The sequence below is a fragment of the Narcine bancroftii genome, chromosome 2 (genome assembly GCF_036971445.1).
Source record: "Narcine bancroftii isolate sNarBan1 chromosome 2, sNarBan1.hap1, whole genome shotgun sequence".
NCBI classification, from domain to species: Eukaryota; Metazoa; Chordata; class Chondrichthyes; order Torpediniformes; family Narcinidae; genus Narcine; species Narcine bancroftii.
Window position 1 is genome coordinate 93,724,712 of NC_091470.1, and position 27,686 is coordinate 93,752,397.

General features: G+C 46.0%; 1 protein-coding gene across 2 annotated transcripts in view; it reads left to right on the plus strand.

Moving 5' to 3' along the window:
- Nucleotides 1-26,593, plus strand: part of LOC138753905 (GDNF family receptor alpha-2-like) — an 888,944-nt gene extending 862,351 nt beyond the window's left edge. For both annotated transcript variants that reach the window (XM_069917452.1, XM_069917451.1), the window contains exons 7-9: nucleotides 1,532-1,716; nucleotides 21,991-22,044; nucleotides 25,706-26,593. In XM_069917452.1, coding sequence (XP_069773553.1) covers nucleotides 1,532-1,716; nucleotides 21,991-22,044; nucleotides 25,706-25,864 — 398 coding nt within the window. In that variant the 3' untranslated portion in view covers nucleotides 25,865-26,593. The remainder of the gene's footprint in view (nucleotides 1-1,531; nucleotides 1,717-21,990; nucleotides 22,045-25,705) is intronic.
- Nucleotides 26,594-27,686: the final 1,093 nt, after the last annotated feature.

Here is a 27,686-nt window from a genome sequence, read left to right on the forward strand (position 1 = left end):
TCTCATTCCGTGAACACATTTCAATGGACAGAAGTCCACCTGTTGCTATGGCAATGTAATCCTGATTAACAAGCCTGCAGCCAAGCAGAACTCTCTGGGGAATTGATTAAATGTTTGCGCTCAGCAACAGGAAGGCTCTCCCGGCCCCTATGTCCTCTGTATAATTGGTTGCCCACACAGCACTCCAACTGTTTCCTGACCACTGCTTCATGCAATCTAGCTAAGCTTCATTACTCCTGTCATCAAACAACCCATATAAAGTTGTAACAAAGCATAAAAGCCAAATAGGTTTGAATAAAAGATCAGGAGTAACCATGTGTTTGAATTTTCTATTCTTCTTAAACTGAAGATTATACAAAACTTATTTTTAAATTCATATCCTAACAAACTGTCTGTGCAAAACCACACTGTGCTCAATCTGGCTCCCGGCCTTCAATTTTAATATGACATCCTTGCCTTCAAATCTCACCATGGTCTCATTCATTGTTGCCTCTTGACCTCCTCCAAATCTGCTTTCCTCCTTTTCTAGATTCTTGCTATTTCCTGATTTCAATTTCTCTGCCACTGACAGCGGCTGAGGAGTTCAACACTGGAATTCCGTCAATAAATTTCTCTCCACCCTTGTCTCTTTATTTTGTAGCCCTCCTTGAAACCTGCCTCTTGGTCATTTGCCCAATTAAGTCCCCAGATGGCTCAAGGTTAGAAGTACTTTACAGCACAGTGCAGGTCTTTCAGCCCCTGCTGTTGTGTCAAACTATATATTCCTACAAAAATAAAGTACTAAACCCTTCCTACCTCATAACCCTCTATTTTACCTTCATCTATGCTCCTGTCTAAGAGTCTCTTAAATGCCCCTGATGTTTCAGCTTCCACCACCATCACTGGCAAGGCTTTCCAGGCACCCACACCTCTCTGTAAAAAACATACCCTTGACATCTCCCCTAAACTTCCCTCCCTTCACTTTGTAGAGATGTGCCCTGCAGTTTTCCATTCCTGCTCTGGGGAAAAGGAGCTGGCTGTCCACCTTATCTTTGCCTCTCAGAACCTTGTGGACCTCTACCAGAGTCTCCTCTCATCCTTCTAAGCTCCAAAGTGTAATGTCCCAGCTCTGCTGACCTTTCCTCATAGGACTTACTTTCCAAACCAGGCAACATCCTGGTAAATCCCCTCTGCCTCATCTCCATGGGTTCCACATCCTCCATATAATGAGGCAACCAGTACAGAATGCAATACTCTAAGTGTGGTCTCGCCAGAGATTTGTAGAGTTGCAACATGACCTCATGACTTCTGAACTCGATCCCCCAGCATTCCAAAGGCCTTCTTAAGTATCCTATCAACCTGCACGGCAACCTTGAGGGATGATGGATTTGGACCCCAGGGTCCCTCTGTTCTTCACACTATTAAGTATCCTTAAGTACGATGTGCCTTTGGCTTGTTAGTCTTGTTGCTGTATGGGTAAAGACTGGCAAATGCTACTCAGTTCATGAACAATTCACTCTTATTAAAATGCATGTATGTGTGTTTTTTTAAGGAAATGCAATGCAAGCCTTCGGCAATGGGACTGACGTGAATGTGTGGAAAAGCAACATCGCTACCTTGGCTACATCGCTCCTGAAGACTGAAAGAACAGTCCAGAGTGCTCAGCCATCCCACAACATGAAGGAGATCACCACAGCAGATGATGCCAACATTCTCACCTTGTGTCCCGATCTGCAGGTATAACGGCTCATCCAACTCCCAATACCTTCACTTCAGACACAAGAGAGTAACAGGATCAAAAACTGAGGTGGAATTGTGGTGATTTGAGCAGGTTGGAAGTAATGGAAAATGTGGACATTCTGTGGTTAGATAGAACCGTAGAACATTATGGCACAGAAACAGGCCCCTTTGACCCTTCTAGTCTGTGCCAAACCATTGGCTAGTTTAATAGGAGCAAAACACAGAAGTCTGTAAAAACACAATGCTGGAGACACTCAGCAGGCCAAACAGGGTCCTTTATATAGAACCATAGTACATTCAGCACCAAAAACAGTCCCTTCAACCCTTCTCTTCTGTGCCAAACTATTATTCTACCTGGTCCAACTGACCTGTTCACAGTCCATAGCCCTCCTGTCTAAATTCTTCTTCAATGATAAAATTCACCACTTCAGCTGGCAGCTCGTTCAACACTCCCCCCACTCTCTGTGTGAAGAAGGTCCCCCTCGTGTTCCCTCTAAACCTTTCCCCTTTCACCCTTAACCCATGACTTCTGGTTTGTATCTCACCCACTTTCAGTGGCTTGGCTTGATGTAGGGGTAAGATCATCTCGGCTAAACTATACTAGTGGTAGAATGTACACACGAGTGGGCAGGGCATTTTATTGTTTCCATTCTTGGGTTTGCTGTCTATAATTGTGCCAGATGATTTTGGTGAGCGTCACATTCAGCTGCTGCAGTCACGTTAGGAAAGTCTTAGACCCTTCAGAACAGGACCATCAGTACTCCTATGAACCTTCCTGCTTGCTCCTTCAATGGGTCTTATTTCCATTTCTTTCTTCACAGCATTGCAAGCATTTCCCTTCGTGTCCTGATCTAATTCTCATTTAAACCCAGTGTAGAATCTGCTTCCAATACAAGGAATTAGATTTGGCAGTATGGTTGGCCTAGCGGTTACTGCAACACTTTTACAACGCCAGCAGTCAGGATCTGAGTTTGAACCCCATGCTGTCTGTAAGGAGTTTGTACGTTCTCCCCGTGTCAGCATGGGTTTTCCCGAGGGCTCCAGTTTCCTCCCACCCTTCAAAAATGTACCAGGGGTTGTAACTTAATTGGGTGTAATTGGGCAGCAGGGGCTCATGGGCTGAAATGGCCTTTTCTGTGATGTATGTCTACATTTAAAATTTGAATTGAGGGAAGGCCTCCTCAGTTCATTGCTTTGTGAATGGGCTTCTGGTTCAGGTTGTGAATCTCCATTGTATTCTCCATGAATCATTTCAATTTGAAGGCATAAAACTTTACATTTGTAAAATTAATTTTACCAGAGCAACCATTTGCTCTGTTAAAGGGGAAAAAAGTGGCTATTTTTAAAAATAAAAAAATATATAGACATACTGCACAGTAACAGGCCTTTTCGACTCACAAGCCCATGCCGGCCAATTACAACTATTTGACCTATTTGAACTGTGGCGGGAAGTGGGAGCCACCAGAGGAAACACACACAGACATGTAATATGCTCTACTAATGACTCCAAAGACTGAAAGGGAGACAATAGGCTTTAATACACATTAGATTGTAGCTGACCCATCTCCATGTGCTCAAATGCATGGATAGGGGGAAGGGAGATCAACTTTTATTGCCTTTATCCCCAAGAGCTACTGGAGAGCAAGTCATCAGTGAGCGGGCCAGCCACTCGTACACAGCAGTAGATACATATCCACCACTTCCACACCCCCCCCCCCCCACTTTGAAAACCAAACCCGACTGGGGTAAAGTCCTCGAGGTTCAGCAGGTCGGCTGGTTTCCTCTACCTCTGTGACCTGTATAGCTCCACTGGTATAATACAGGACAGAGGAGTATCATGTCTCGGGGCCATGGAGGGTGCAGGAAAAAATGCCACTGGCCTGCCCGTCTGGTTGAGAGTGGCGGCCAGCGCAAAGTTGGAAGCATCACTTTCCACCTGGAAAGCGATGGATTCACCCACGGCATGCGTCATGGCTTTAGCGATGTCTCCTTTGATCTGGGTGAAAGCAGCCCGGGCTTCTGGTAATAAGGGGAAGGTTGTGGCCCTTAAGAGGGAGTAGGCTTTATCGGTGTAATTAGGCACCCATTGGGCATAGTACAAAAAGAACCCCATGGGCCTTTTGAGCTCCTTGAGGTTGCGTGGGACTGTGAGCTCCATGAGAGGACGCATGCAGTTGGGGTCGGGGGCAATGACACCATGTGCCATGATGCATCCAAGGGGGGGCCAGGTGAGTAGTGCTATACACATACTTCTCCTTGTTGTAAGTCAAATTCAGGGACTTAGCAGTGTGGAGGAATTTTGCAAGATTCACATCATGGTCCTGCTGGTCATGGCCGCAGATGATGACATTGTCAAGGTAGGGGCAAGAGGCCATCAGTTTATGCCTGTCTACCATACAATCCATCTCCCTCTGGAACACAGAGACACCATTTGTGACACCAAGGGCATCCAGAGGAAGTGGTAGAGCCTTCCATCCACTTTGAATCCGGTATATTGGCAGTCCCCTGGGAGAGGGGGAGTTGGTGATATGCCAACTTCAGGTCAATACTACACTGGGTGATCTTATTGACTAGGTTGGTGATCCTGGGGTGGTGGTAGGTGTTGAACTGCATGAAGCAGTTGATCTCCTGGCTGCAGTCGATTCCCATACGGGGTTTACTCCTGCCCCTGACCACCACGACTTGGGCTCTCCGTGTGCTCGAACTGTGGGCTACGATCCCCTCCACCAGGAGTCACTGCAACTTGGACTGAATAAATTTGTCGCAATAGGCTTTCAGTCCAGGGTCAGATTGTCGAATAATAACGGAGGGAGTATGCGGAGGGTGGAGTGGCCACAGGCAAGGGGTGGCTGCTGGGGTGTGGGGGAGGGAGCTATGAGTCGGGGATGTATACCGTTAACGGCGGTTGTGGTCCTCCTAACGCCATTGTGACACTCGTGAACTGGCTCTGGAAGTTGAGGCCCAGGAGGATTGGCATGCAGAGCTGTGGCATCACAAGCAAATGAAAGTTATCATTGTGTTTGCCCACCCCCCGCCCCCCCCCCCCCACAACCGTTAATAATGCTACACAATATCCACAGATCTCAGCAGATTGGTTCTTTGTGACCATAGAAATGGTGCAACTCATAGGTCTAACAGAGAGACAGAGTTATGGGCAGTGGATGGATGAAGTTCTCCATGCTCCCACTGTCAAACAGGCAGTTCATTCCTTTTCTATTTACCTCAATCTCCATCATTGAGTGGGCGATCGGATGAGGACTGCCTTGGTTCAGTACCACGGAAGCCAAGATTGGATTGTCATCACTGTCAGAGGGGGGGTCTGGTAGGTTAGATGGTGGCCCCCATGTTGACCACGTGGTCGTATTGAGCGAGGAGGGGGAAGAAGGCAGAAGTGTCGTAATCCAGGCACCAGAAGGCAGAATAGACTTTGGATAACTGACTCCTGGGTCACGCACCCAGAAGAGCCATTTGGGGTGGGAAGCAGTGTCAGGGTTGATGGCTCACCTCCGGGTGGTGCACGCAGTGCTACTTGCTCAGGTGGGTTTTGACTTACAGACGCGCTGAATCCCAAACAAGTGGCTTCCTTTGCCGGGCAGAGTCGTTGGGTATGCTTTAGGTGGCCACAGTAGTGGCACTTCGGGTGTCTGATGGTGGCGGGAGTGGTTGGAGGTCTGGCCTGCTTACACTGAGACAGTCTGTGATGCCAGGTCCCAAAATGGCAGTGCCCATGACCCACGCGTGGGTCATACTGACAGCAATTGCTTTGGCATTGCACTGGGCAGAATCGTGAGTCCTAATGAGCTGGAAGACCCTCTTCAGAGGCAGCTTGTCCTCCTCAAGCAGACGCTGATGGATGTAGTCAGACCTCACCCTGGAGCAACTCCTCCACACACTGGGCTGCAGGTACGAGGGCCAAAACAGTGCTCCAGCCTTCTCTCCCCAAGACATACAGGGCCCAAAGGAAATCGTCCATGGACTCACCCGGCTACTGTTTCTTCGAGGCCAGCACGTATCATTCATTCAGGACCGGTAGAGGTTGAGGAATTCACCCATGGCCTTTTGGTAGGACATGCAGTTCCTGATTGTTTGGTACACTCGTTGGTCCACCCTTGCTTGCAGGACTTTGAGTCTCTTCTCATCCGAGTCCACCAGGCCTGTTGCGACTTACAGAAAGTTTAAGAACCAGGTGATCCACTGCTCGTACCGTTCAGCAGCTCCAGGGGCCTGTGGATCGATGTCTAGTCTGTCGGGTCTCAGCAGCTTGTCCATCCCATGTGGAAAATGAAAGTGCATTAAATTGATGCACTCTATCAATGACTCCAAAGTCTGAGAGGTAGACTATTAGGTTTTAATACACTTTAGATTGTAGCTGGTCCGACACCATGCGCTCGAATGAATGGATAGGGGAGGGTGGTCGATGTTTATGGCCAGGTCACAAGGGGAGGAGCTACTGGGGAGTGAGTCATCGATGGGTGGGCCAGCCACTCGTACACAGCGGTGTGTACATATCACCACACAGAGGGAGATTGTACAAACTCCTTGCAGACAGCGCTGGATTCGAATTGGAGCTGTAATAGTGTAACATCAACCACTATGCTAAACTTGCTGCCTGGCTTGAATTGGATCAGTTCAGACTCTCCTCTCAGGAGTGTTGGATCCTGAGGGGGAACATTAGAGGAGGGAATAACATCACAGGGGCCACAGATAATGTGATTAGTCGCAGTTGTTTTCCCCATGCCGGGGTGTCTAAAACAGGAGGGCGTAGATTAAGGTAAGAGAGGAAAGATTTTAAAGAACCCTGAGGAGCACTTTCTTCACAGAGAGGGTGGTGGGGTCATGGAACGAGCTGTCGGAGGAAATGGTGGGGCTAATATAATTGACACATTTAAAGGACATTAAAACAGGTTTATGGAAAGGAATGTCTTAAATGAGAAGGGCTAAAAGCTTATGTAGTCAGCTTCATCAGCATGGACAAGTTGGGCAATGGCTTTATGAAACCGGACTCGAGCCTTGCTTCAACTCTGCTTGGTCGTAGACAAGTCAACTCGATCATTCCCACGAATATTTAACAAGTGAAATCAAGTTTATTGTCATCTGATTTCACAAGTACCTCCTGACGTAACAGTGTCCTCTGGCCCTCTGTGCAAAACATGCAGACACACTGCCAGATGTAACACACAAGCAGACACACAATACATATGGAGGACAAATAAATATTGTTTCTTGTATATGAGAGTCTTGGATGGTGAGTGTGAGCAGTTCCTTTGGTCGTTCAGCATTCTCACTGCCTGTGGGACGAAGCTGTTCCTCAGCCTGGTGGTGCTGGCTCTGATCCTCCTGGATCTCGTCCCGGACAGGAGCAGCTGAAAGATGACTGGTGGAAGGGGGTCCTCAATGATTTTGAGTGCCCACTTCAGATAGCGATCCCAGTAGATCACATTGATGGAGAGGAAGTGGAAAGAGACTCCAGTGATCCTCTCGGCCACTCTTATGGTCCTGAGGATTGAACTCTGATCCATATCTCTGCAGAAACCATACCACACTGCAATGCAGCCAGCAGGATGCTCTCAGAGCTCCTGCAGAACGTTGACATGATGGTGGCCGGTAGCCTTGCCTGCTTCAGTCTTCTCAGGAAGTGCAGTCATTGTTGCACCTTCCTCAACTCCAGGACACCCCGAAGTGCCTTGAAGCCCAATGATACACATTCAAAGATTAGTTACTGCAATTTGTAGGTCATGTTATTTGGTGCGCTGAATACTCCGACAAAAAAAACAATGTGATTTTGTCATGTTGCCTTACGATGTTCTCGGCCATGTGGGGGAAAATAAATCACTGACCCACTTTGAAATAATCTCAGGAGTAATTTTCCATACAGATGTGGCTTTGGGCTGTTTCAAACAATAAAACTGATGGAGGATCACTGTTGCACAGGGCAGTGTCTGCTTGTCTCCCCATTTTACAGTGAATCATGAAAGTCTAAAGACTCTGCGATAGTAGTTAAAAACAAAGAAAGCTGGAGGAACTCAGCAGATCTCGCAGCATCCATAGAAGATAAAGATATACAGTAAAACCCTGGTATCCAGCGCCAATGGGTAGATGCCGGATAAGTGTATTTTCTGGTTGCTTGAGACTTACTCGTACAATGCCTAATACACCAACATTAGAATAAAAAAAAGACAAAAATATTATATTGTATTGTACTTACACTTTGCATTAATATATAAACCTTAAAACATTTTATTTAATTTTCACTCACTCTCTTTGCAAACATTTAACCGCCGTTGCATCTGCAGGTTCCTCCCATTCCACAGATTTGCCCGAAAGATGAACAATAACATTTTAGATAATTAACCCCCTCCTTCCCCCAAGTTTATAGATAAAGCCTCTGACCAGGGAAACTCTTACAAAGCAGGGATAAGGAGACACTTTAAGAGAGTCACCCCAATGGCGAGTGGCATCAACCAGCTCTTTAACCTGGGTGATGCCATTGCTGTTTCACACAACTTTATTCAAACAGCAGCTAAGAGCAAAGCACGACCAAGGCCCTCCACTGGCTAAGTATTTGCTCCCATCTTCACCAAGGTTTATGTGTCACTTCAGAGAACATTGACTTTTACAATTTTAAACATGTATTTTTTTTACCTATTATTATATTCTTATTTATTTAAATTTATTTTCCTCATTTTTTTGCTAGCTGCTTGAATTCCGGAATCCAGGGATTTTACTGTATGACCAATGTTTCGGGCTGTAAGGCCCTTGGCTGTTTTCTGCTCATACCTTGAGGAAGGTATTAAGCCTGCAATGCTTGTCAAATATCTTTACCTCCCTTGGAAGCTCTGAGTCCTGCTGAGTTCTTCTAGCATTTCTGCATTTTTCCCCCATGTCTCAGTGTGTAGATTTTAAATTTAAATTTCAAACTTAGACATACAGGATGGTAACAGGCCATTTTGGCCCATGAGCCCGTGCCGTCCAATTATACCCAATGGTGGGAGGAAACCAGAGCCCCTGGGGAAAAGCTTTGCAGACACATGGGAGAACAGATAGCGTTGGATTTGATCCCCGGTCCCAATCGCTAGCCAACAATATGGCCCTGATGGTTGAGTTTTACCATCGTGACCTCTTGTTCCAGCATACACATTAGCAGCTTGATTGAATTCAGTGTTATCGAATTTGTGACTTGATCTCTTGCCCATGGGTCAAGGACCACTCCTGTTACAGAGTGTTAAACTGTGGGGCTCTCATTGCAAATCACCAGTGAGTAGGTTCCATAAATAGGTCTTTGACAGACAGAATGTTGACTGTAAAACAGTGACCTTGGCTTTTACATATTCAATTCAAAGAACAATTTCTGTTTTATGTGCCCCAAAGCAAAGAATGAGATTTAATAAAATTAATGTTCAGAAATGATACTGTCCTGAAAGCATTTGGGGCACATCATTGTTCACAGCTGTAACCACATGACAGATTAGATGCTCATAAACTGTACTATTGACATAAATATATGGGCAGGAATATAGAGAGGAAAGCATTGATTACTCAAACATAACCAAAATGCCAGACTGTAAAGCCTTGCAAAAGGTAGTGGACATGGCCCGGGACGTCACAGGCAAAACCCTTCTCACCACCAAGAACATCTACAGGGAACATTGCCGTCGAAGAGCAGCAGCAATCATCAAGGGTCCACACCACCCAGCACATGCTCTGTTCTCGCTGCTGCCACCAGGAAAGAGGTATCGGTGCCACAAGACTCGCCCCACCAGGTTCAGGAACAGCTGCTCCCCCTCCACCATATGACTCCTCAACCACAAACTCAATCAGGGACTCATTTAAGGATTCTGACTTTTGGAATTTATTGATTTTACTTCTCTCTGTACTGCACAGTCAAGTTGTTTACATTTCTTTATTCATTTACATGTGTACATTGTATTCAGTTTCTTTTGCACTACCAATACGTGGTAATTCTGTCTGCCTACAGGAAATAAAATTTCCGGGTTGTACGTGATGTCCTGTATATTCTCTGACAATAAATCTGAAATATGAATATAGCAAGGTTCTTCACACAAGTGTCGTCAGATGGGCAGCAGACGCTGTGATTGTAGTAAAGATACACTGAAATGCTGGAGGAACTCAACTGGCCTTTTGCCATTCATAAAAAAGCAAAAGATATCTCGCAGATGTTTCGGGCCTGAGCCCTTCTTCAAGGAATAAGCAGAATGAGCCAGGAGCAGGAAATCTCAGAAAGTCTCAGAATTCGGGCAGCGCTGGCTCGGGGAGGAATCCAGACCAACAAAAGGTGTTAGTTGGATGTAATAAGGGATGAGGTAAGAATTTATCATGTTTGTGTGATAGGAGACAGGGAAGGGAGAGATAGAGCAAAAGCACGATGCTGGAGAAACTCAGCAGGTCCTTAATTTAGCAAAGGTAAAAATACAGAACCGATGTTTTTGGCTTGAGTCCTTCATCGAGATCTGAGAAAAATGTAGATAGGTGTCAGAATAAAAGACTTGGGGGGAAGGTGTGGTTGCAAAGGCAAGAAGTGATAGGTGGAGAAGGGAGGGAGAGAACAGAAAATATCAAGGAGAGGAGGGATGGCTGGGTGAATGGAGGGGGAGCTGGGAAGGGGAAGGGAAGGAGGGATGGGGATAGAGGAGAGCAGCTTAGCAAAAACTGGAGACATTGATGTTAATGCCACCTGGCTGGAGAAGGTCCAGACAGAAAATCAGGTGTTGTACCTCCAATTTACAGTGGTCTTGGTGGGACAATACATAAAACCATGGACAGACAAGTGTGATTGTGGGAGTGTGATGCAGAATTGAAATGGTTGACTACTGAGAGATCCCTGTCACTGATGCAGGCAGAGTGAAGGTGCTCAGTAAAGTGATCTCTTAGTCTGTGTCTAGTATCTCCGATGTAGAGGAGAGCACAGAGGGAGCTCTGGATGCAGTAGATGACCCCTGCAGATTCACAAGTGCAATGTTGCTTCAATTGGAAGGACTGTTTGGGGACCAGAATGATGGTGAGGGAGGGAGATGTGGGTGTAAGTGGAGCATTTGCTCCAGTCACAGAGGTAGGTCGTGACAAGATGCTTGCTGGATGAGGGGGTCACAGAGGGAGCGGACCCTCTGGAAGGTGGAGAGGGGAAGAGAGGGGAATATGTGTCTAGTGGTGGGATCACATAGTCGGCAGAAATGGTGGAGGAGAAGGCTGGTGTGGTGATAGTTGAGGTCGAGAAATCTTGACCTTGTTGCGAGTGGGGGTGGAGGGGTCCAGGGCAGATGTGCGGTTGATGGAGGAAATGCAAGTGAGTGCCGATTTGATGGCTGTAGAGGGAAAGCCACGTTGTTTGAAGAAGGAGGAGATCTCTGATGATCTGGCATTGGTCCTCATCCTGGCCTGCTTTAGTTCCTTTTTCTTGTGATCTTGTGAACCACTGGTTTAAGAGGTGCTTTAGAAGAAGGAAGAAGGAAAGATTATTTTAACCATTCATGTCCCTTTCGTGGTACCCTTATCTACTTTAAATCCAATTAAATACTTTCTAAAATGTGATCACTGATATTGTTTAAGAAATGCAATAGTTAATTTGAGCATGACAAGCTCCCACAACGAATGTTGTTATAAAGACCAAATAATCTGCTTAAGTGAGAACCACTCTAATCTTCCCAAAAGTCGTGCCACAACCTCTCCTCATTCCACCAACACAACCTGACACATTACTGGAAAAACATCTCCACTGACGTGATTGTTCAAATCTAAATTTCAAATTTAGACATTCAGCACGGTAACAGGCCTTTTCAGCCCACGAGACTGCGGTGCTCAATTACACCCAATTGAATTACAACTCCTGGTATGTTTCAAATGGTGGTACAAAGCCACACAGACACGGGGAGATGGTGCGGGATATCTAACCCCAGTTCCGGTCGCTGGTGCTGTAACAGTGTTGCGCTGACCTCTGTGCCAGCGGTGCCGCCCTAAATGTGGACTGCCTCACGGGGTGCAGTAGTATACATGTGGATCACTTCATGTAGTACTCTCTTGCAGGAGGCTGTCTGTATTTTAGTGTGCATGCTTGGATTTGAATGATCTTCAGACTCAGACCAAGAACAGGTTGAGAGGGCTTGAGAGCCAGGCAGGTGGGGGAATAGCTCCCATCAGTGGTCAAAGGAAAATCAGACAACCACCTGATTGAAGGCATAAAGAGTTCTCTGCAGGTTGTAAAACTGAAGGAGAATACAGAGGTGAGTGGTGAGTCATGAAAAGTATTGAAATTAAAATGAAGATTTTAAAACATTAGAATGTTGAAAGCAGGCCAGGCCACCTGAATACTGTAGCTGGGAATAATGGAGTAGTCTCAGGGTGCTACTTTGTTGGTTTTCAGTAAAAAGGCCATGATTAAAAGGGATGGCTGGGTTCACCTGTATTGTGCTGCGGGAAGTGAAGGGCCAGCATGGTTAGCGTAACACTGTTACAGTGCCAGCGAGCAGGATTCGAATCCCTTAATGTCTGTAAGGAGTTGCTACATTCTCCCCGTGTCTGTGTGGGCTTTCCCTGGGGGCTCCGGTTTCCTCCCACCCTTTAAAATGTACTGGGGGTTTTATGTCAATTGGGTGCAAATTGGGAGACACAGGCTCATAGGCCAAAAGGGCACGTTACCATGTTGTACGTCTAAATTTAAAATTAAAATTAAATTTTAAAATTTTAAATCGCGAGAGGAAATATAAGAGAAGAATGTAAACAGCAGTCAGGCTGACTTGCCAGGCTGTGGTTGGTGCATTGAGATCAGCAGCAGGGTTTGTACTAATTGATACCAAGAGACATTCGACGAAGTGTCAACAGAGTGTGGCAATGAAAGACTGACAAGGATGTTTTGACACAATGCATCCTTCACTTGCCAACAAAAAATGGGAAATCAACAATGCACTGTTTTTTAATGCATGGTGCTAGAACACTTGGCCAGGTTGTTGTCACCATGTCGTTTCGAGGAAAGACTATTAAAAATGCTGGAAGGAAAGTTTTGCATCTCGTAACTTGCTCCACAACTGATGCATCGTGTAACTAGGACTGTAGTTCCTAAGTGCCTCTTAGAATTGGCAATGGAACCTGTGTAACAGTTAAAGTACTCAGAGAAATAACAGATGCAAAGTTTTCAAAAAATTTGCACTGTGTTAACTCTGATTCATAAAATATCCAGACATCTAATTGGACATTAAATATCTGCACCTCTGCCCTGACGCGGAACAAGGACAGGATTCCTCTTGTCCTCACCTGTCACACGATACAAAGATTGGTGGTGTTGTGGACAGTGAGGAAGATTACCGTAGATTAAAAGGTGATTTAGGAAGGCTGGAGGTGTGGGCTGAGAAATGGCTGATGGAATTTAATACAGATAAGTGTGAGGTGTTACATTTTGGAAAGGCAAATCTAAATAGGTCATATGAATTAAATGGTAGGCTATTGAGATGTGTAGAGCAACAAAGGGATTTAGGAGTTGTGGTAAATAGTACCCTCAAGGCTGATACTCAGGTAGATGGTGTGGTGAAGAAGGCATTTGGAATGTTGGCCTTCATAAATCGGAGTATTGAATTCAAGAGTAGGGAGGTAATGATGAAATTGTACAAGGCATTGGTGAGGCCAAATTTGGAGTACTGTACAGTTTTGGTCACCAAATTATAGGAAAGATATAAACAAAATAGAGTGCAGAGAAGGTTCACGAGAATGTTGACAGGATTTCAAGGTTTGAGTTATAGGGAAAGGTTGTGCAGACTGGGGCTTTTTTCTCTGGAGCGTAGAAGATTGAGGGGGGACTTGATAGAGGTGTCTAAGATTTTAAAATGGACAGACAGAGTAAACATGGATAGGTTTTTTCAATTAAGAGTGGGAGAGATTCAAACTAGAGGGCATGGTTTAAGATTGAAGGGGGAAAATTATAAGGGGAACGAGGGGAAATTTCTTTACGCAAAGGGTGGTGGGGATGTGGAATAAGCTTCCGACAGATGTGGTCGAGGCGGGATCATTGGTTACATTTAAGGAAAGACTGGATAGTTACATGGATAGGAGAGGACTGGAGGGGTATGGACCGGGTGCTGGTCAGTGGGACTAGGAGGGTGGGGATTTGTTACAGCATGGACTAGTAGGGCCGAACTGGCCTGTTCTGTGCTGTGTGGTTATATGGTTATATGGTCACCCCACCAGCCTCTGCACCCAACACATCCTCCTCCGCCATTTCCACCACCTACTACTCAATCCCACCATATTCCCCTCTCCTCCCCTCACCACCTTCCACAGGGACCACTCCCTCCATGACTCCCTGATTCTCTTCTCCCTCCCCACCATTTGTCCCTTGGCACCTCCCCCTGTGACCGCAGGAGATGCTCCACTTGGGCCCACACTTCCTCCCTCACCACCATTCGGGGCCCCAAACTGTCCTTCTAAGTGAAGCAACACTGCACTTGTGAATCTGCAGGGGTCACCTACTGCATCTGGTGCTCCCGTTGTGGCCTCCCCTACATCAGAGAGACTGGGAATAAACTGGGAGATCACTTCGTTGAGCACCTCAGCTCTCTCCATTGCAATAGCGTAAATCTCCCAGTAGCCACTTATTTCAGTTCCCCATCCCATTCCCTTGTGGATATGTTGCCCATGGTCTCATGCACTGCCAGACTAAGATCCCCCTGCAAATTGGAGGAACAACACCTCATCTTCAGTCTGGGCCCCCTCCAACCAGACGGCATTAATATCGACTTTTCCAAATTCCATTAAAACAACCCATCCCCTTCTTCTTCCCTGTCTCCTTCCCTCTTGTTCTGTCTCTTGTCTCCATCTCTCTCTCTCTCTGTTCCCTTTTCCCTCTGTCTCCTTTCAGAGAGCCAAAATCAATTCTCACTTTTCCTCTTATCGGAACCTATGAATACCTACTGTTGGTCTGGATTCCTGCCTCTCCCATTATTCCCCTTTTCTCTCCCAGTCTTTATTCACACACCTGCCTGCTTTTTGCTTAAAACTTGAAGGGTTTAGGCCTGAAACATTGGTGGACGCTACGGTACCAGCTGAGTTCCTCCAATATAACTGTGTGTGTTTAGTATATTAAATATTTCCTGTAATAAGCCTTAGAATTTGCAAGTCTCATCTGGAATCCAACAACCAGCATTCTCTCCTCAGTGTTACAGCTTTGGATTCAAGTCGTTCTCCAGAGGCTAAAGACCAGAGAGCAAAACCAAATGCTGCCACTACCCGTGCATTTCCTAAGGACTTAGTAAATTGTACTGCTCTCTATTCCAACTTATTTATGAGATTCCAAACTCGAAATAAGTTTGAGAAACAGTGGAAAGTATGAGCTCTCATCACACAGATATAAATACTGCCCACTTCACCTTGATTTGTAACAATATCGTGGCTCCTTTTTAGTTTCTGAACCTGAACTCTTAAACTCTTTATCGAGCACCACAGAGGTATCCTTGCAGTGATGCCCACGCCCCAAACAAAGAACTTAAAAAACGATTGTGTCAAGCCATTCCATGGTCACCCTGCTCCTCTTCACGCTACTGATCCATGACGGCATCACCAGATCCAGCCTCCACAGAGTCATGAGTTTGTAGATGACACGAACGTCGTCGGCCTCATCAGCAACAACGATGAGTCGCACGACAGAGAAGAGGTGGATAATCTCGTGATACGGTCCAAGAGTAACAATCTGAGTCTCAACGTAGGCAAGATGAAGGAGATGATCATGGACTTCAGGAGGACCAGGGATAGCCTCTCTCCACTACACATCATCAATTCTGTAGTGGAGAGAGTGGAGAGCACCATGTTCCTTGGAGTTCACTTAACTAGTGTCTTATTTTGCACACACAACATCTCCTCACTTGTCAGGAAAGTGCAATAGTGTTTCCTGAGAAGACTGAAGCAGGCAAGGCTACCAGCCACCATTATGTCAGCTCTATTGAGAGCATCCTGGCCAGCTGCATCACAGTGTGGGTATGGTTACTGCAGAGAAATGGATTGGAGGTCACTGGGGTCTCCCACCTCTCCATTGATGTGATTGACCTGGATCGTTGTCTCACCCCGCACACAGCATCTTTCAGCTGCTCCCGTCGGGGAAGAGATTCAGGAGGATCAGAGCCAGCACCACCAGGCTGAGGAGCAGCTTCTTCCCACGGGCAGTGAGAACGACCATTCCGGGCTCTCATAGTTCTGAAATTATTTATCTGTTTATTTATTTATTTATATTTGTGAATACTTGTCCTGCAGATGTATTGTTTGTCTCTATGTGTGTTATGTCTGGTGTTTTGCACCGAGGACTGGAGAACGCTGTTTCATCAGGTTGTACTTGTGCAATAAACTTGACTTGGTCTATCTGGAAAAACAAGCCATATCATTTGCTATGAACACTGAAGTCAGGATCTCAGTAAAGACTCATTCAAAAGATATTCTCTTGGCAATAGGAGCAGAAGAGACCTTGCGATTGGTTTGAACCCACAGCTTTGGCTCCAAGAAAGTGAAAGATATGTATTTTGGTTGAATATCGTATGAAAATATATACAGCTTAAAATGGGAAATAACCATGTTCGAATTCATTAATATCTCCAGAGATCATTCGTAGTCAGAGATTGATGGATCTCTGAACATGATGCAGAGAAGGAGGAGGAGAGCTTTGATGCACGCAGTGACCTACTTGAGAGATTCCCCATTTGCTGTCAGCAGTGCGTCGTCCAACTTCATCACTCGTTCTTAGAATCATTCCCTGACTGCTTTCAAGGTCACCATCTCTTTACGGGTCTAAACAATTCTGTACATGTAAATGTAAGACCAGATCTTTAACAAGTGAAAGCAAGTTGAACAATTAGAGCAGGAGATTTGAGCAAGAACTGATAAGTGGATGGAAGTAACTTTTAATGATATTAACTTATTTATGAGATTCCAAACTCGAAATAAGTTTGAGAAACAGGGGAAAGTATGAGTTCTCATCACACAGATATAAATAGATGCTGCCCAGAAGATACAGTCCTGCTCTACCATGCTATTGAATTCAAAATACCGCACTCCCTCCTGTGTACTCAGGTTGCTTCCGAGGGACAGTGATTTGAAAAAAAAATCAGTATTGTAGTCCTTAAATATGTAAAGTTCACCTAAATCAGGTAATTGCCGTAACTTACAAAATTTAAATTTATATTTGAACTCCGGTCGCTGGCGCTGTAACAGCATGGCGCTAACTATACCATCAGCATAATTAACCTCCCTCCCCCCAGGTTTACATAAAGCCTTACTAATGTACTTAAAATACACTAATAAAGATAAAGACTCTTACTCGGCAAGGATAAGGAGACACTTTAAGAGGGTCACCCCAATGGCGAGCGGCACCATCCAGCTCTTCATCCCGGGCGACGCCATTTCATTCAAATGAAACTTTATTCAAACAGCTGCTAAGAGCAAAGCATGGCCAAGGTCCTCCACTGGCTGAATATTTGCTCCCATCTTCACCAAAGGTTCTTACTTCAGAGAACATTTACTCTTTCATTCAATCTTTATTTATATTCATCTTCTGGTGTTATTTATTTATTTACGTTCCCTTTTTTTTTGCCAGATACCAGTTTCTTGAATTCCAGATAGCAGGGGTTTAACTGTACTTGCACCTATTGGGGATGAAGTGACGTTATTCTAACAATAAATAGGCATGAGTAGCAGTGGGATTCATCGAAGAGCGACCAGTCAGTTAAATGAAACTGCTGCTAGAGTATGTCTTAATTTCTCCATTTTACGGCCTTGATCCAACAGTCTTTCTGCTATGATTTGAGGGACTGTTCAAAGTTCCTTTTATTGTCATGTATTATACATGAAAATGTAATAGGCGTGGTATACTTCTGCCTGCTGTAAGTCAAAGGATGAGTTGGCATGAGCATTAGCTGCTGCCCCTAGTGATAGGAGAAAGGGAAGTAAAAGAGAGTCCCTTCTGAGTCACTGAGGGTCAGTGGGTTTGCCTCCAGCGCTCCTCCCGCAGCCTCCGCAGCCGTACAGACTCTAACCCTCGGCAACTGGAGCTCCAGATCCAGATCAGGAAGCCTTCAGCATCCAAGGCCCCTCAGGAGCCCTTCTGGCCCTCAGCACCCTCTCAAATCCTGATTCTGATCCCCGGCTCTCACGAGCCAATCTCCAGCAGTCTGCAGCTTGCGCCAGTCCTTCGACCTCAAGCCACCGACAGCTTGCAGCCTGCGTGGGTTCTTCAGCCGCTCAGTCCCTCACTAGTCCGCTACCATGGTCACCTTCCCTGTGGGATCATCTCTTCTTAGAAACACAGAAAACTGACAACACAATACAGGCCCTTCGGCCCACAAAGTTCTTCCAAACTGTCCAAAAACCCTCTGTTTTTCTAAGCTCCATGAACCTATCCAAAAATCTCTTAAAGGACCCTAACATGTCCACCTCCACCACTGTTGCTGGCAGCCCATTCCACACACCCACCACTCACTGAATAAAATAACTTACCCCTGACATCTCCTCTGTACCTACTCCCCAGCACCTTAAACCCGTGACCTCTTGTGGCAACCATTTCAGTCCTAGGAAAAAGCCTCTGTCTACTTAATCAATGCCTCTCATCATCTTAAACACCTCTATCAGGTCACCTCTCATCCTCTGCTGTTTCAAGGAGAAAAGGGCGTTCGTTCAACCTGCTTTATAAGGCCAGCTCCCTAAACCAGGCAACATCCTTGTAAATCTCCTCTGCCCCCTTTCTAAAGTTTCAACATCCTTCTGGTTGTCAGGTGTCCAGAATTGTGCGGAGTGCTCCATGTGGGGTCTGACCAGGGTCCTATATAGCTGCAACATTCCCTTTTGGCTTCCAAATTAAATTCAACAATTAATGAAGACGAATACACCATTTCCCTTCTTAACCACAGAATCACCGTGTGCAGCTGCTTTGAGCTTCCTATGGACTCAGACCTCTAGATCCCTCTGACCCCACACTGCCTATAGTCTTAACATTAATACTATGATATTCGACTGACCAAAATGAACCACTTTACACTTGTCTGGGTTGAGCTCCATCTGCCACTTCTCAGCCCACTTCCACATTCCATCAATGTCCCGCTGTAACCTCTGTCAGCCCTCCACATGATCCACAACACCCCAATCTTTATGTCATCAGCAAACATACTCCACTCCCTCATCCAGATCATTTACAAAAATCACGAAGAGTAAGGATCCCAGAACAAAGTCCTGAGGAACACCACTGATCACCGACCTCCATGGACAAAATGACCCGTCTACAAACACTCTTTGCCTTCTGTGGGTAAGCCAGTTCTGAATCCACAAAGTAATGTCCCCTTAGATCTCATGATTTATTACTTTCTCAATAAGACTTGCATGGGCTAACTTATCAAATGCCCCGGTGAAATCCATATACACTACATCTTCCTTCTTCTTCTTAACAGGGGTGTTCTCCCCATTTCTGATGCTCCACTAGTCCACTGCTCGCTTAGAGACTGCAACATTTGTCATGGTGCACTGTCCATCTTGGCACAGATCTCTGTGGTTGCAGGATTTTTTAAAAAACACCTTCAGCTCCTGTAACAAGCCATTTAAAGCCGCTATGTTCCAGGACCAGGCAATAGGATCTTGCAGAGCAGTGCCGTATCTCCGCTCCCCACTCTTCTGGATCCATACCTGAGGCAGCACTGCCGTTACAAATGCACATTGTGTGATGGTCAACCTGTTTAATCAGAAGAATATTGCTGAACCCATCCAAAGAAAGGTCTGCATTTGGATGGTGGTCAGATGGAATTAATTAATTTGGGTGTAATTGGGCTGCATGGGCTTAAATCGCTTCTAACATACTGCAAGTAAAAGTTAAATATAAAATTACATTTAAAAATTCAATTTAAATGCAAAATAACCTAATGCAAAACGTGGACATTACCCAAAACTTCCTGCAGATGTGTTTATCTCGACTGAAAGTCATGGAGGGTTGGGGAACGAGTCACTAAAACTGTGGTAAGTCCAATCAACCGAGCATTAAACCTGCAAAGTCAGCTGTTTGCCACAGAAACACAGTATCAGAATGCAGTTAGAATGAGAGCAACAAGGACCTCTCGCAGAGTTTGGAACATCCACACTTACAGGTGTGGCATCGGAATCACGTCGACTGGGAGGTCCTTGGGGCAGCAGCCTGGTGCTGCCTCAGAGGTCCGAGCCTCCAGCTTTGTTCTTTGCCACCCACACCACACCAACCCATTGATGCCTGTGTGAAGTTCTCATCGTCTCCTTGTGGCCACGGAGTTTCCCCAGGGGTGCAACAGTTTCCTCCCACATCATAAGGGCATGTTCGTTGCAGACTGGTACCTTACTCCTGAATGAATGATCAATGATCCAAAGACACTGCCTGACTTTGACTTTTCATGCACTATTTATGATTGTAAGGTGCTTTCTATGAATGTTTACGCTGTGATATTGGCGCAAAACAACACATTTTGTGACTGGTTCATGACAATAAATTCTGATTCTGATCTGACTTGGCTACTTGCAAATAACCCCAGATGTAGACGGCTGGTAGTGGAAATGAAAAAATCACATAAGAAAGAATAGATTGTAAGGAAACAGGAAAGGAAATGAAGGAAACTGCAAAGAAATAAAGAAAGTAAATTGCAAGGAAATAAGAAAGAATAGATTGCAAGAAAATAAAGGGAGAAATGGGATTAATGAAATTTGAGCTAATATTGACTCAATGGTCCAATTGGCCTCCATATTTTAATTGCAAAATATCTTTCTTCTTTGGCTTGGCTTCGCGGATGAAGATTTATGGAGGGGTAATGTCCACGTCAGCTGCAGGCTCGTTTGTGGCTGACAAGTCCGATGCGGGACAGGCAGCGGTTACAGCAGTTGCAAGGGAAAATTGGTTGGTTGGGGTTGGGCGTTGGGTTTTTCCTCCTTTGTCTTTTGTCAGTGAGGTGGGCTCTGCGGTCTTTCTCAAAGGAGGTTGCTGCCCGCCGAACTGTGAGGTGCCAAGATGCACAGTTTGAGGCGATATCAGCCCACTGATGTGGCAGGCACCAAGAGATTTCTTTAGGCAGTCCTTGTACCTCTTCTTTGGTGCACCTCTGTCTCGGTGGCCAGTGGAGAGCTCGCCATATAACACGATCTTGGGAAGGCGATGGTCCTCCATTCTGGAGACGTGACCTACCCAGCACAGATGGATCTTCAGCAGCGTGGATTTGATGCTGTCGGCCTCTGCCATCTTGAGTACTTCGATGTTAGGGATGAAGTCGTTCCAATGAATGTTGAGGATGGAGCGGAGACAACGCTGGTGGAAGCGTTCTAGGAGCCGTAGGTGATGCCGGTAGAGGACCCATGATTCAGAGCCGAACAGGAGTGTGGGTATGACAACGGCTCTGTATACGCTAATCTTTGTGAGGTTTTTCAGTTGGTTGTTTTTCCAGACTCTTTTGTGTAGTCTTTCAAAGGCGCTATTTGCCTTGGCGAGTCTGTTGTCTATCTCGTTGTCGACCCTTGCATCCGATGAAATGGTGCAGCCGAGATAGGTAAACTGGTTGACCGTTTTGAGTTTTGTGTGCCCGATGGAGATGTTGGGGGGCTGGTAGTCATGGTGGGGAGCCAGCTCTTCAGTGCATGACGTCCTGTTTTGCGGAAACTGCCAAAATGTTTGGCCTGGAAGTCAGCCTGAAGAAAACTGAGGTCCTCCTGCAAAATATAGGATATTAAATATAATACAAGCTATCGGTCCAGCAGTTAGGTTTGATATACAAGCCAAAGTATTAGTAAGTTATGGAGAGAGGACACGGGCAAGACAAAGTAGCAGTTCTAAAAGCTGTGAAGGTTCTGCACTCAAGCCCCTCTGCAGAGTCCTAGTCTTAACATTTCCAGTGCTGTACTGAGGGGCTGCTGCACAGTTGAAGGTCCCAATGTTTTGGGTGGGATTACAGACTCACCCCCTTCCCCTCCCCCACCCCATCTGCAGATGTAAAAGATCTCATGATGTTATTTTGTGGAGAGCAGAGAACTTTGTTCTGATATTTTCAGCCACTGTTTTTCACAAACCGGGCAAGTTATCTGGGTTTGATTTCATCACTACATGTGGGAGCTTACTTTGTGGAAAGCAGCTGCCGTTGAACCACAGTGACTGCATTTTGAAAAGTGTAATTTTTGTGGCTGGGGGTGGGGGTGGGGGGATAGCATGAGGAAAAAGACATTTGGACATCAACAGCATGGAAGGAGCCTGTTGAGCTAAGTATGTTACTGACATAATCTGCTCTTGTCTTCTTGTTCCAGGGTAATGCACCAAAGTTCAATAGATCCAAAGAGCTGAACAACTGCCATCCTGAGGTTTGTCTCATTTTGATGCATGCTTTTATTAAATGCAATAGGCTTACATGATGTTAGAGAAACTGTGGTCGAAGCAAGGTTAAGTACTCACCAGAATGACGGCAGTTATTACCAAAAGTAGAAAAGATCTTCTCAGAACAGTGAGTACCTTTCTCAATACCTAGAACAAGATGGCGGGAGGAAGTAGAACAAGAAGTTTGAATATTATAAAGCCATAATATAACATACCAAGACACTTCACAGGAGTGACACCAGAAATGCAGGTATTCCTTGACTTATGACCTTAATTGGGATCAAGGGATCAGTCATATCTCGAAATGGACGCAAGTCGGAATTTTGCCCGCATGTGTGGAGTACTGAATCTTAAAGCAGACTTTTTAATCAAATCTTTTTTTTCATCGTAGATTTGACAATAACAACTTAAACCTTCCTGAATTTGTCAACCTTGGTGAATCTTTCCACATTCTGGTCCATGCCTACCTTGTTAGCCGGCATCCTGGGGTCTGTAGGCTGGGCACAACCATCTTGATACATGTGCTCATGCGTGATTTTTCAGTGGCAAATGCACGGTCGGTTCGTATATTGGAGTTTGGATGGTGCGGCTGTGAGAGTTAAGCGCCCTGATGATATTGAATCTGCACCCTTAACTCTTGCACTTGCACCAACCAAACTCCATATCACAAACTGACCCCGCATGTGCACAAGATGTCTGCGCCCAACCTACAGACTAACAAGGTAAGTACGCACATTATGGCTCTTGCATACTCTGTATCTCAGTTATAGTTTGTCAAATACAACATAAACCACATAAATTTTATATATTTTCTCATATATTTTTAAAATAAATTTGGTTGTATGCACGATGGATATAAGTCGCATAGGTCCAAAGTCAGGGAGCACCTGTATTGAAGAAGATCTGAACAGGTGAACCTTAGAACACAACAGCCCAGAAACAAGACCCTTCAGCACTTCTAGTTTGTGCTGATCTAATTTTCAGCCTTGTCCCACTGGCCTGTACCCAATCCATAGCCCTCCACACCTCTCCAATCCATGAACCTGTGCAAATTCTTCTTAAATTTAAAATTGAGCCTACATTCACCACCTCATTCCACACCCCCACCACACCATATGAAGAAGTTCCCCCTCATGTACCCCATAAGCTTTTCCCTTTTCACCCTTAACCCATGTCCTCTGGTTTGTATCTCACTTACCCTCAGTGGAAAAAGCCGACCTACATTTACTCTATCTGTCCCCCTCATAATTTTGTAAACCACTGTCAAATCTCCCTTCATTCTTCTACGCTCCAAGGAATAAAGTCCTAATCTGTTTAACTTTTCCCTGTAACTCAGTTTCTGAAGTCCAGGCAACATCCTAGTAAAGCTTCTCTGGATTCTTTCAATCTTATTGAGTTGATCAAAGGGAAAGGTTCTAAAGAGGGTTTCCTGCACTAAGGACCTTGGTGACCATGTAGTGAGGCAATTACATTTGGTGACAATTGAGAAACCAGAAATGAAGGAGAGGTGATTAATGATAAGAAGGGGTAAAAAGAGGGTTTTATAAACAAAGGTGAGGATGTATCACATCGCCGGTTGCACAAGATCAAAAGATATGAGAAGAAGTAGGCCACTCAGAAACTGCTTGTGTCACATGCACTCCAGAGACTTGGGTTTAATCCGGATTTCTGGTGCAGCTGTCAAGTGCTCTCTGTGTGATCATGGCTTTTGTCTAGGCGCTCTGATTAAGGAGCTACTGCAATAGAAGGAAAGTTGATGGTCTGTGTGAGGGACAGTGTGTGGCTTAGCATAGGGAAATTGGAATGGTGGAATGGGTCTAATGATATTGATCTCCTGTGAACTGGCATGGGCATATTGGGCCAAATGGCCTTCTTCTCTTCTATTACCGTTTGTACAAATATCCTTGTTGAATATTTTGGACCAATATTTTTGTTCAAATTTTGAGGGGGGGATAAACTTTTACACAGATGCCACTTGTGACCATGGTAAGTTCTTGCGTTCTTTAAGACAGCGGGAAATTGGATGGGCGGGGCTGGGTGATGAGACCACGTCGGGAAGTTGGGAGCTCAGATGGGTGGGACCAGTATGTGAGTCCACGGTCAGGAAGTTGGGAGCTCGGATGGGTGGAAACAGGTGGGGAGTCCATGGTTGGGCGTCAGAAACTCAGATGGACGGATCGGGTGGTGAATCCACAGTTGTGGAGTTGGGAGCTCAGGTAGGTGAACCGGGTGATGAGTCCATGGTCGGGAAGTTGGGAGCTCAGATGGGTGGGACCAGGTGATGAGTCCAGGGTTGGGTGTCATGAACTCGGATGGCAGTTCGTAATGGCAAAAGGGAAGTTGGGAGCTAAGATGGCCGGAACCGGGTGGTTAGTCCACGGTTGGGCGTCGGGAACTCAGGTGGGTGGACCGGGTGGTGAGTCAATGGTTGGGAAGTTGGGTGCTTGGATGGGTGAGAATGGGTGGTGAATCCACGGTCGGGGAGTTGGGAGATTAAGTGAGCGGGACCGGGATGTGAGTCCACGGTTGGGAAGTTGGGAGCCTGGATGGGTGGGACCAGGTGATGAGTCCATGGTTGGGTGTCAGGAACTCCGATGGGTGGGACTAGCTGGTGAGCCTATGGACAGTGTGTTGGTAGCTCAGATGGGTGGGACTGGGTGGTGAGTCCACGGTCGGGATGTTCGGAGCTCGGGTGGGTGGGACCGGGTGGTGAGTCCACAGTCGGGAAGTTTGGAGCTCGTATGTGCGGAATCGGGTGGTTAGTCTTTGGTTGGGTGTTGGGAACTCTGGTGGATGGACTGGGTGGTGAGTCAGTGGTCGGGAAGTTGGGAGCTTGCATGGGCAGGACTGGGGGTGAATCCACAGTCAGGGAGTTGGGAGAATAGGTGGGCGGAACAGGAATGTGAATCCACGTTTGGGGAGTTGGGAACTCAGGTGGGTGGACTGAGTGGTGAGTCCATGATCGGGAAGTTGTGAGCTTGGATGGGTGGGACTGGGTGGTGAGTCCACAGTTGTGTGTCGGAAACTCAGATGGGTGGGACCAGGTGGTGAGTCCACAGTTGGGAAGTTCGGAGTTCGGATGGGTGGAACCGGGTGGTTAGTCCATGGTTAGGCATTGGGAACTCAGGAGGGTGGACTGGATTGTGAATCAATGGTCGGAAAGTTGGGTGCTCACATGGGCAGGACTGTGTGGTGAATCCACGGTTGAAGAATTGGGAGATCAGGTGGACGGGACTGCATGGTGAGTCCACGGTTGAGAATTTCGGAGCTCGGGTGGTTGGATCCAGGTGGTGTGTCCACAGTCGGGAAGTTGGGAGCTCAGGTGGGTGGGACCAGGTGGTGAGCCTATGGTCAAGTGTCGGGAGGTCGGATGGGTGGGCGGGCAGGGTGTACATTTGTGGTTGGGACATCGGGTGTTTGGATGCACGTGCGGTTGGCGCCTAGGAGAGAGCCTATGGCTGGTGCATCTGGAGGTTGAATGGGTGGGTAGACATGGTGAAGATGCATGGTCAGGGTGGGCGGGTGCCTGGGATCAAAATGGGGGAAGGGGTTGAGGGGTCATCATTTATAGAATATTGATGATTACACAAGTATATATGGTATATTATTTGAAGAAGGACTAATGGCTGAAACTATTTCCTCTTACAGACACAGGTCCCTGTCCTAAACCAGGACAAGATCAAAGACATGGACAAAGTCAAAAGCTATACGAATCCCAGGAATGGAAAGTGCTCTGGTAAACATGCCCTTGCCACTGTGGCATGGCTGGCCATTTCCAGTTTCACCCTAACAATCCTGATATCCTAGGAGTCCGGAGCTGAGAAGAATTCAGGTTTCCTCATCCATCCGACTTAATTGAAAACGATACCCCTGTGGAGATAATGCAGACAAATTTACTGAAGATGAGAGAGAGAGAGAGAGAGAGAGAGAGAGAGAGAGAGGAAAAGAGAGAGAGGGAAAGTTGTGATTGCTTTGGAAAAAGTGTGTTGACATGAATTGGTCCCGAAAGCATCGCCTTATCACAGAGACAATGCTACAAACAGATTGGGACCTTGTTTCTCAAGAGAAAGGAGAAAGAACTGCTGCCTCTTCAAGCCTCACTGTTTACCACAGCTCCAGTGTATTAGTGCTGGAGAATTCGCTGTGACCTGGTTAGGGCTTCAGCAATGTCTTGCAATTTGGAGCAGTGTTATCCATGACCCAGATGAAAGAAAATTCAGCGTCGTGCTGTTGTCATTTATGTTTTACCATGTGTATGCTTCCCCATTGCCCCCAATCCCAAACCACCCTGTGAGGACACATTCTGGTGTGCTTGAACTCTCGCTGTTTTCTACACTCAAAACCATTTATATCTACAAGAAAATATGAGTCCACTTCTTGTAAAAAATGTTTCTCCCTTTGTTTTCCAACTTTCTGGAAGAGTGCTTCATGCAGTGTATATCCCAACTTGAAGTGCATCCGGTTTAATTATCTTGTCAATGTATCGTGTATTATTTCAAGGACATAAACAGGAATATATCATTACCCAGAAAACTACTTGGATGTCATGCTTGTTTTGTTCATTAAGGGGTGGCGCGGTTAGTGCAAAGCTGCAATAGTGCTAGCTGCCTGGATTTGAATCGGAGGATCTCTCCCTGTGTCTGTGTGGGTTTCTTTTGGGTGTTCTGGTTTCCTGCCACTTTTCAAAAATTTATCGGGGATTGTAGGTCAGCTTGATGGTCTGCTGATCACCTTCCCAAGGTCGGGGCGTGGTGGGGGGGGGGGGGTAGTGGTTGTCATCTATTCTTCTCAGCAAGGGGTATTCTCCCTGTTTCCCCCCGAAGACTGCAACAACTCTCGTGGTATGCTGTCCAGCAGAGGCATTGCCATCTTGGGCACAGACCTCCGTGGTTGCAGAATTTTTTTAATAAAGCACCGTCGGCTCCTGTAACAAGCCATTTAAAGTCTGTATGGAGCTATCAGGACCCTGTGAGCAGTGCAATATCACCACTCCCCACTCTCCCGGGTCCATATCCATGGCAGCGCCTGGGGTTTTTCCTGGGGTCTCTGGTTTCCTCCCACCCCTCAAAAACAAGAGGGCACAGTCTTAGAGTAAGAAAGTACCCATTTAAAACAGAGATGAGGAGAAATTTCCTTAGCCAGAGGGTTGTGGATTTGTGGAATTCATTGCCACATGCAACTGTGGAGGCCCGATCACTGGGGGGAGTTTAAGGAAAAGATTGATAGGTATCTAATTAGTCAGGGTATCAAAAGATGTAGGGAAAAGGCCAGAATTTGGAACTGGATGTGAGAACGGTTTGCTCAGGGTGGAGTTGCAGAGCAGACTTGATGGGCTGAATGGCCTACTTTTTTCCTTTATCTTGTGATCTTGTGAAAATGTACCGGGGGTGTTGGTAAATGGGGTGTAAGTTGGGCAGCATGGACTTGTGGACCGAAATGGCCTGTTACTGCGCTGTCCGTCTAAAAATGAAAAATTTAATTTAATTTAATCTGTCAGGATAGGTAACATGATCCCCACTGAACACAGTGAATTCTGTGTTTGTGCCTTGGGGCACAGAGGGAAATCTGTATGGGGGTGAAAATACAGGAACTATATTCAATCCAGCACTCGTAGAATCTCTTGTGAATG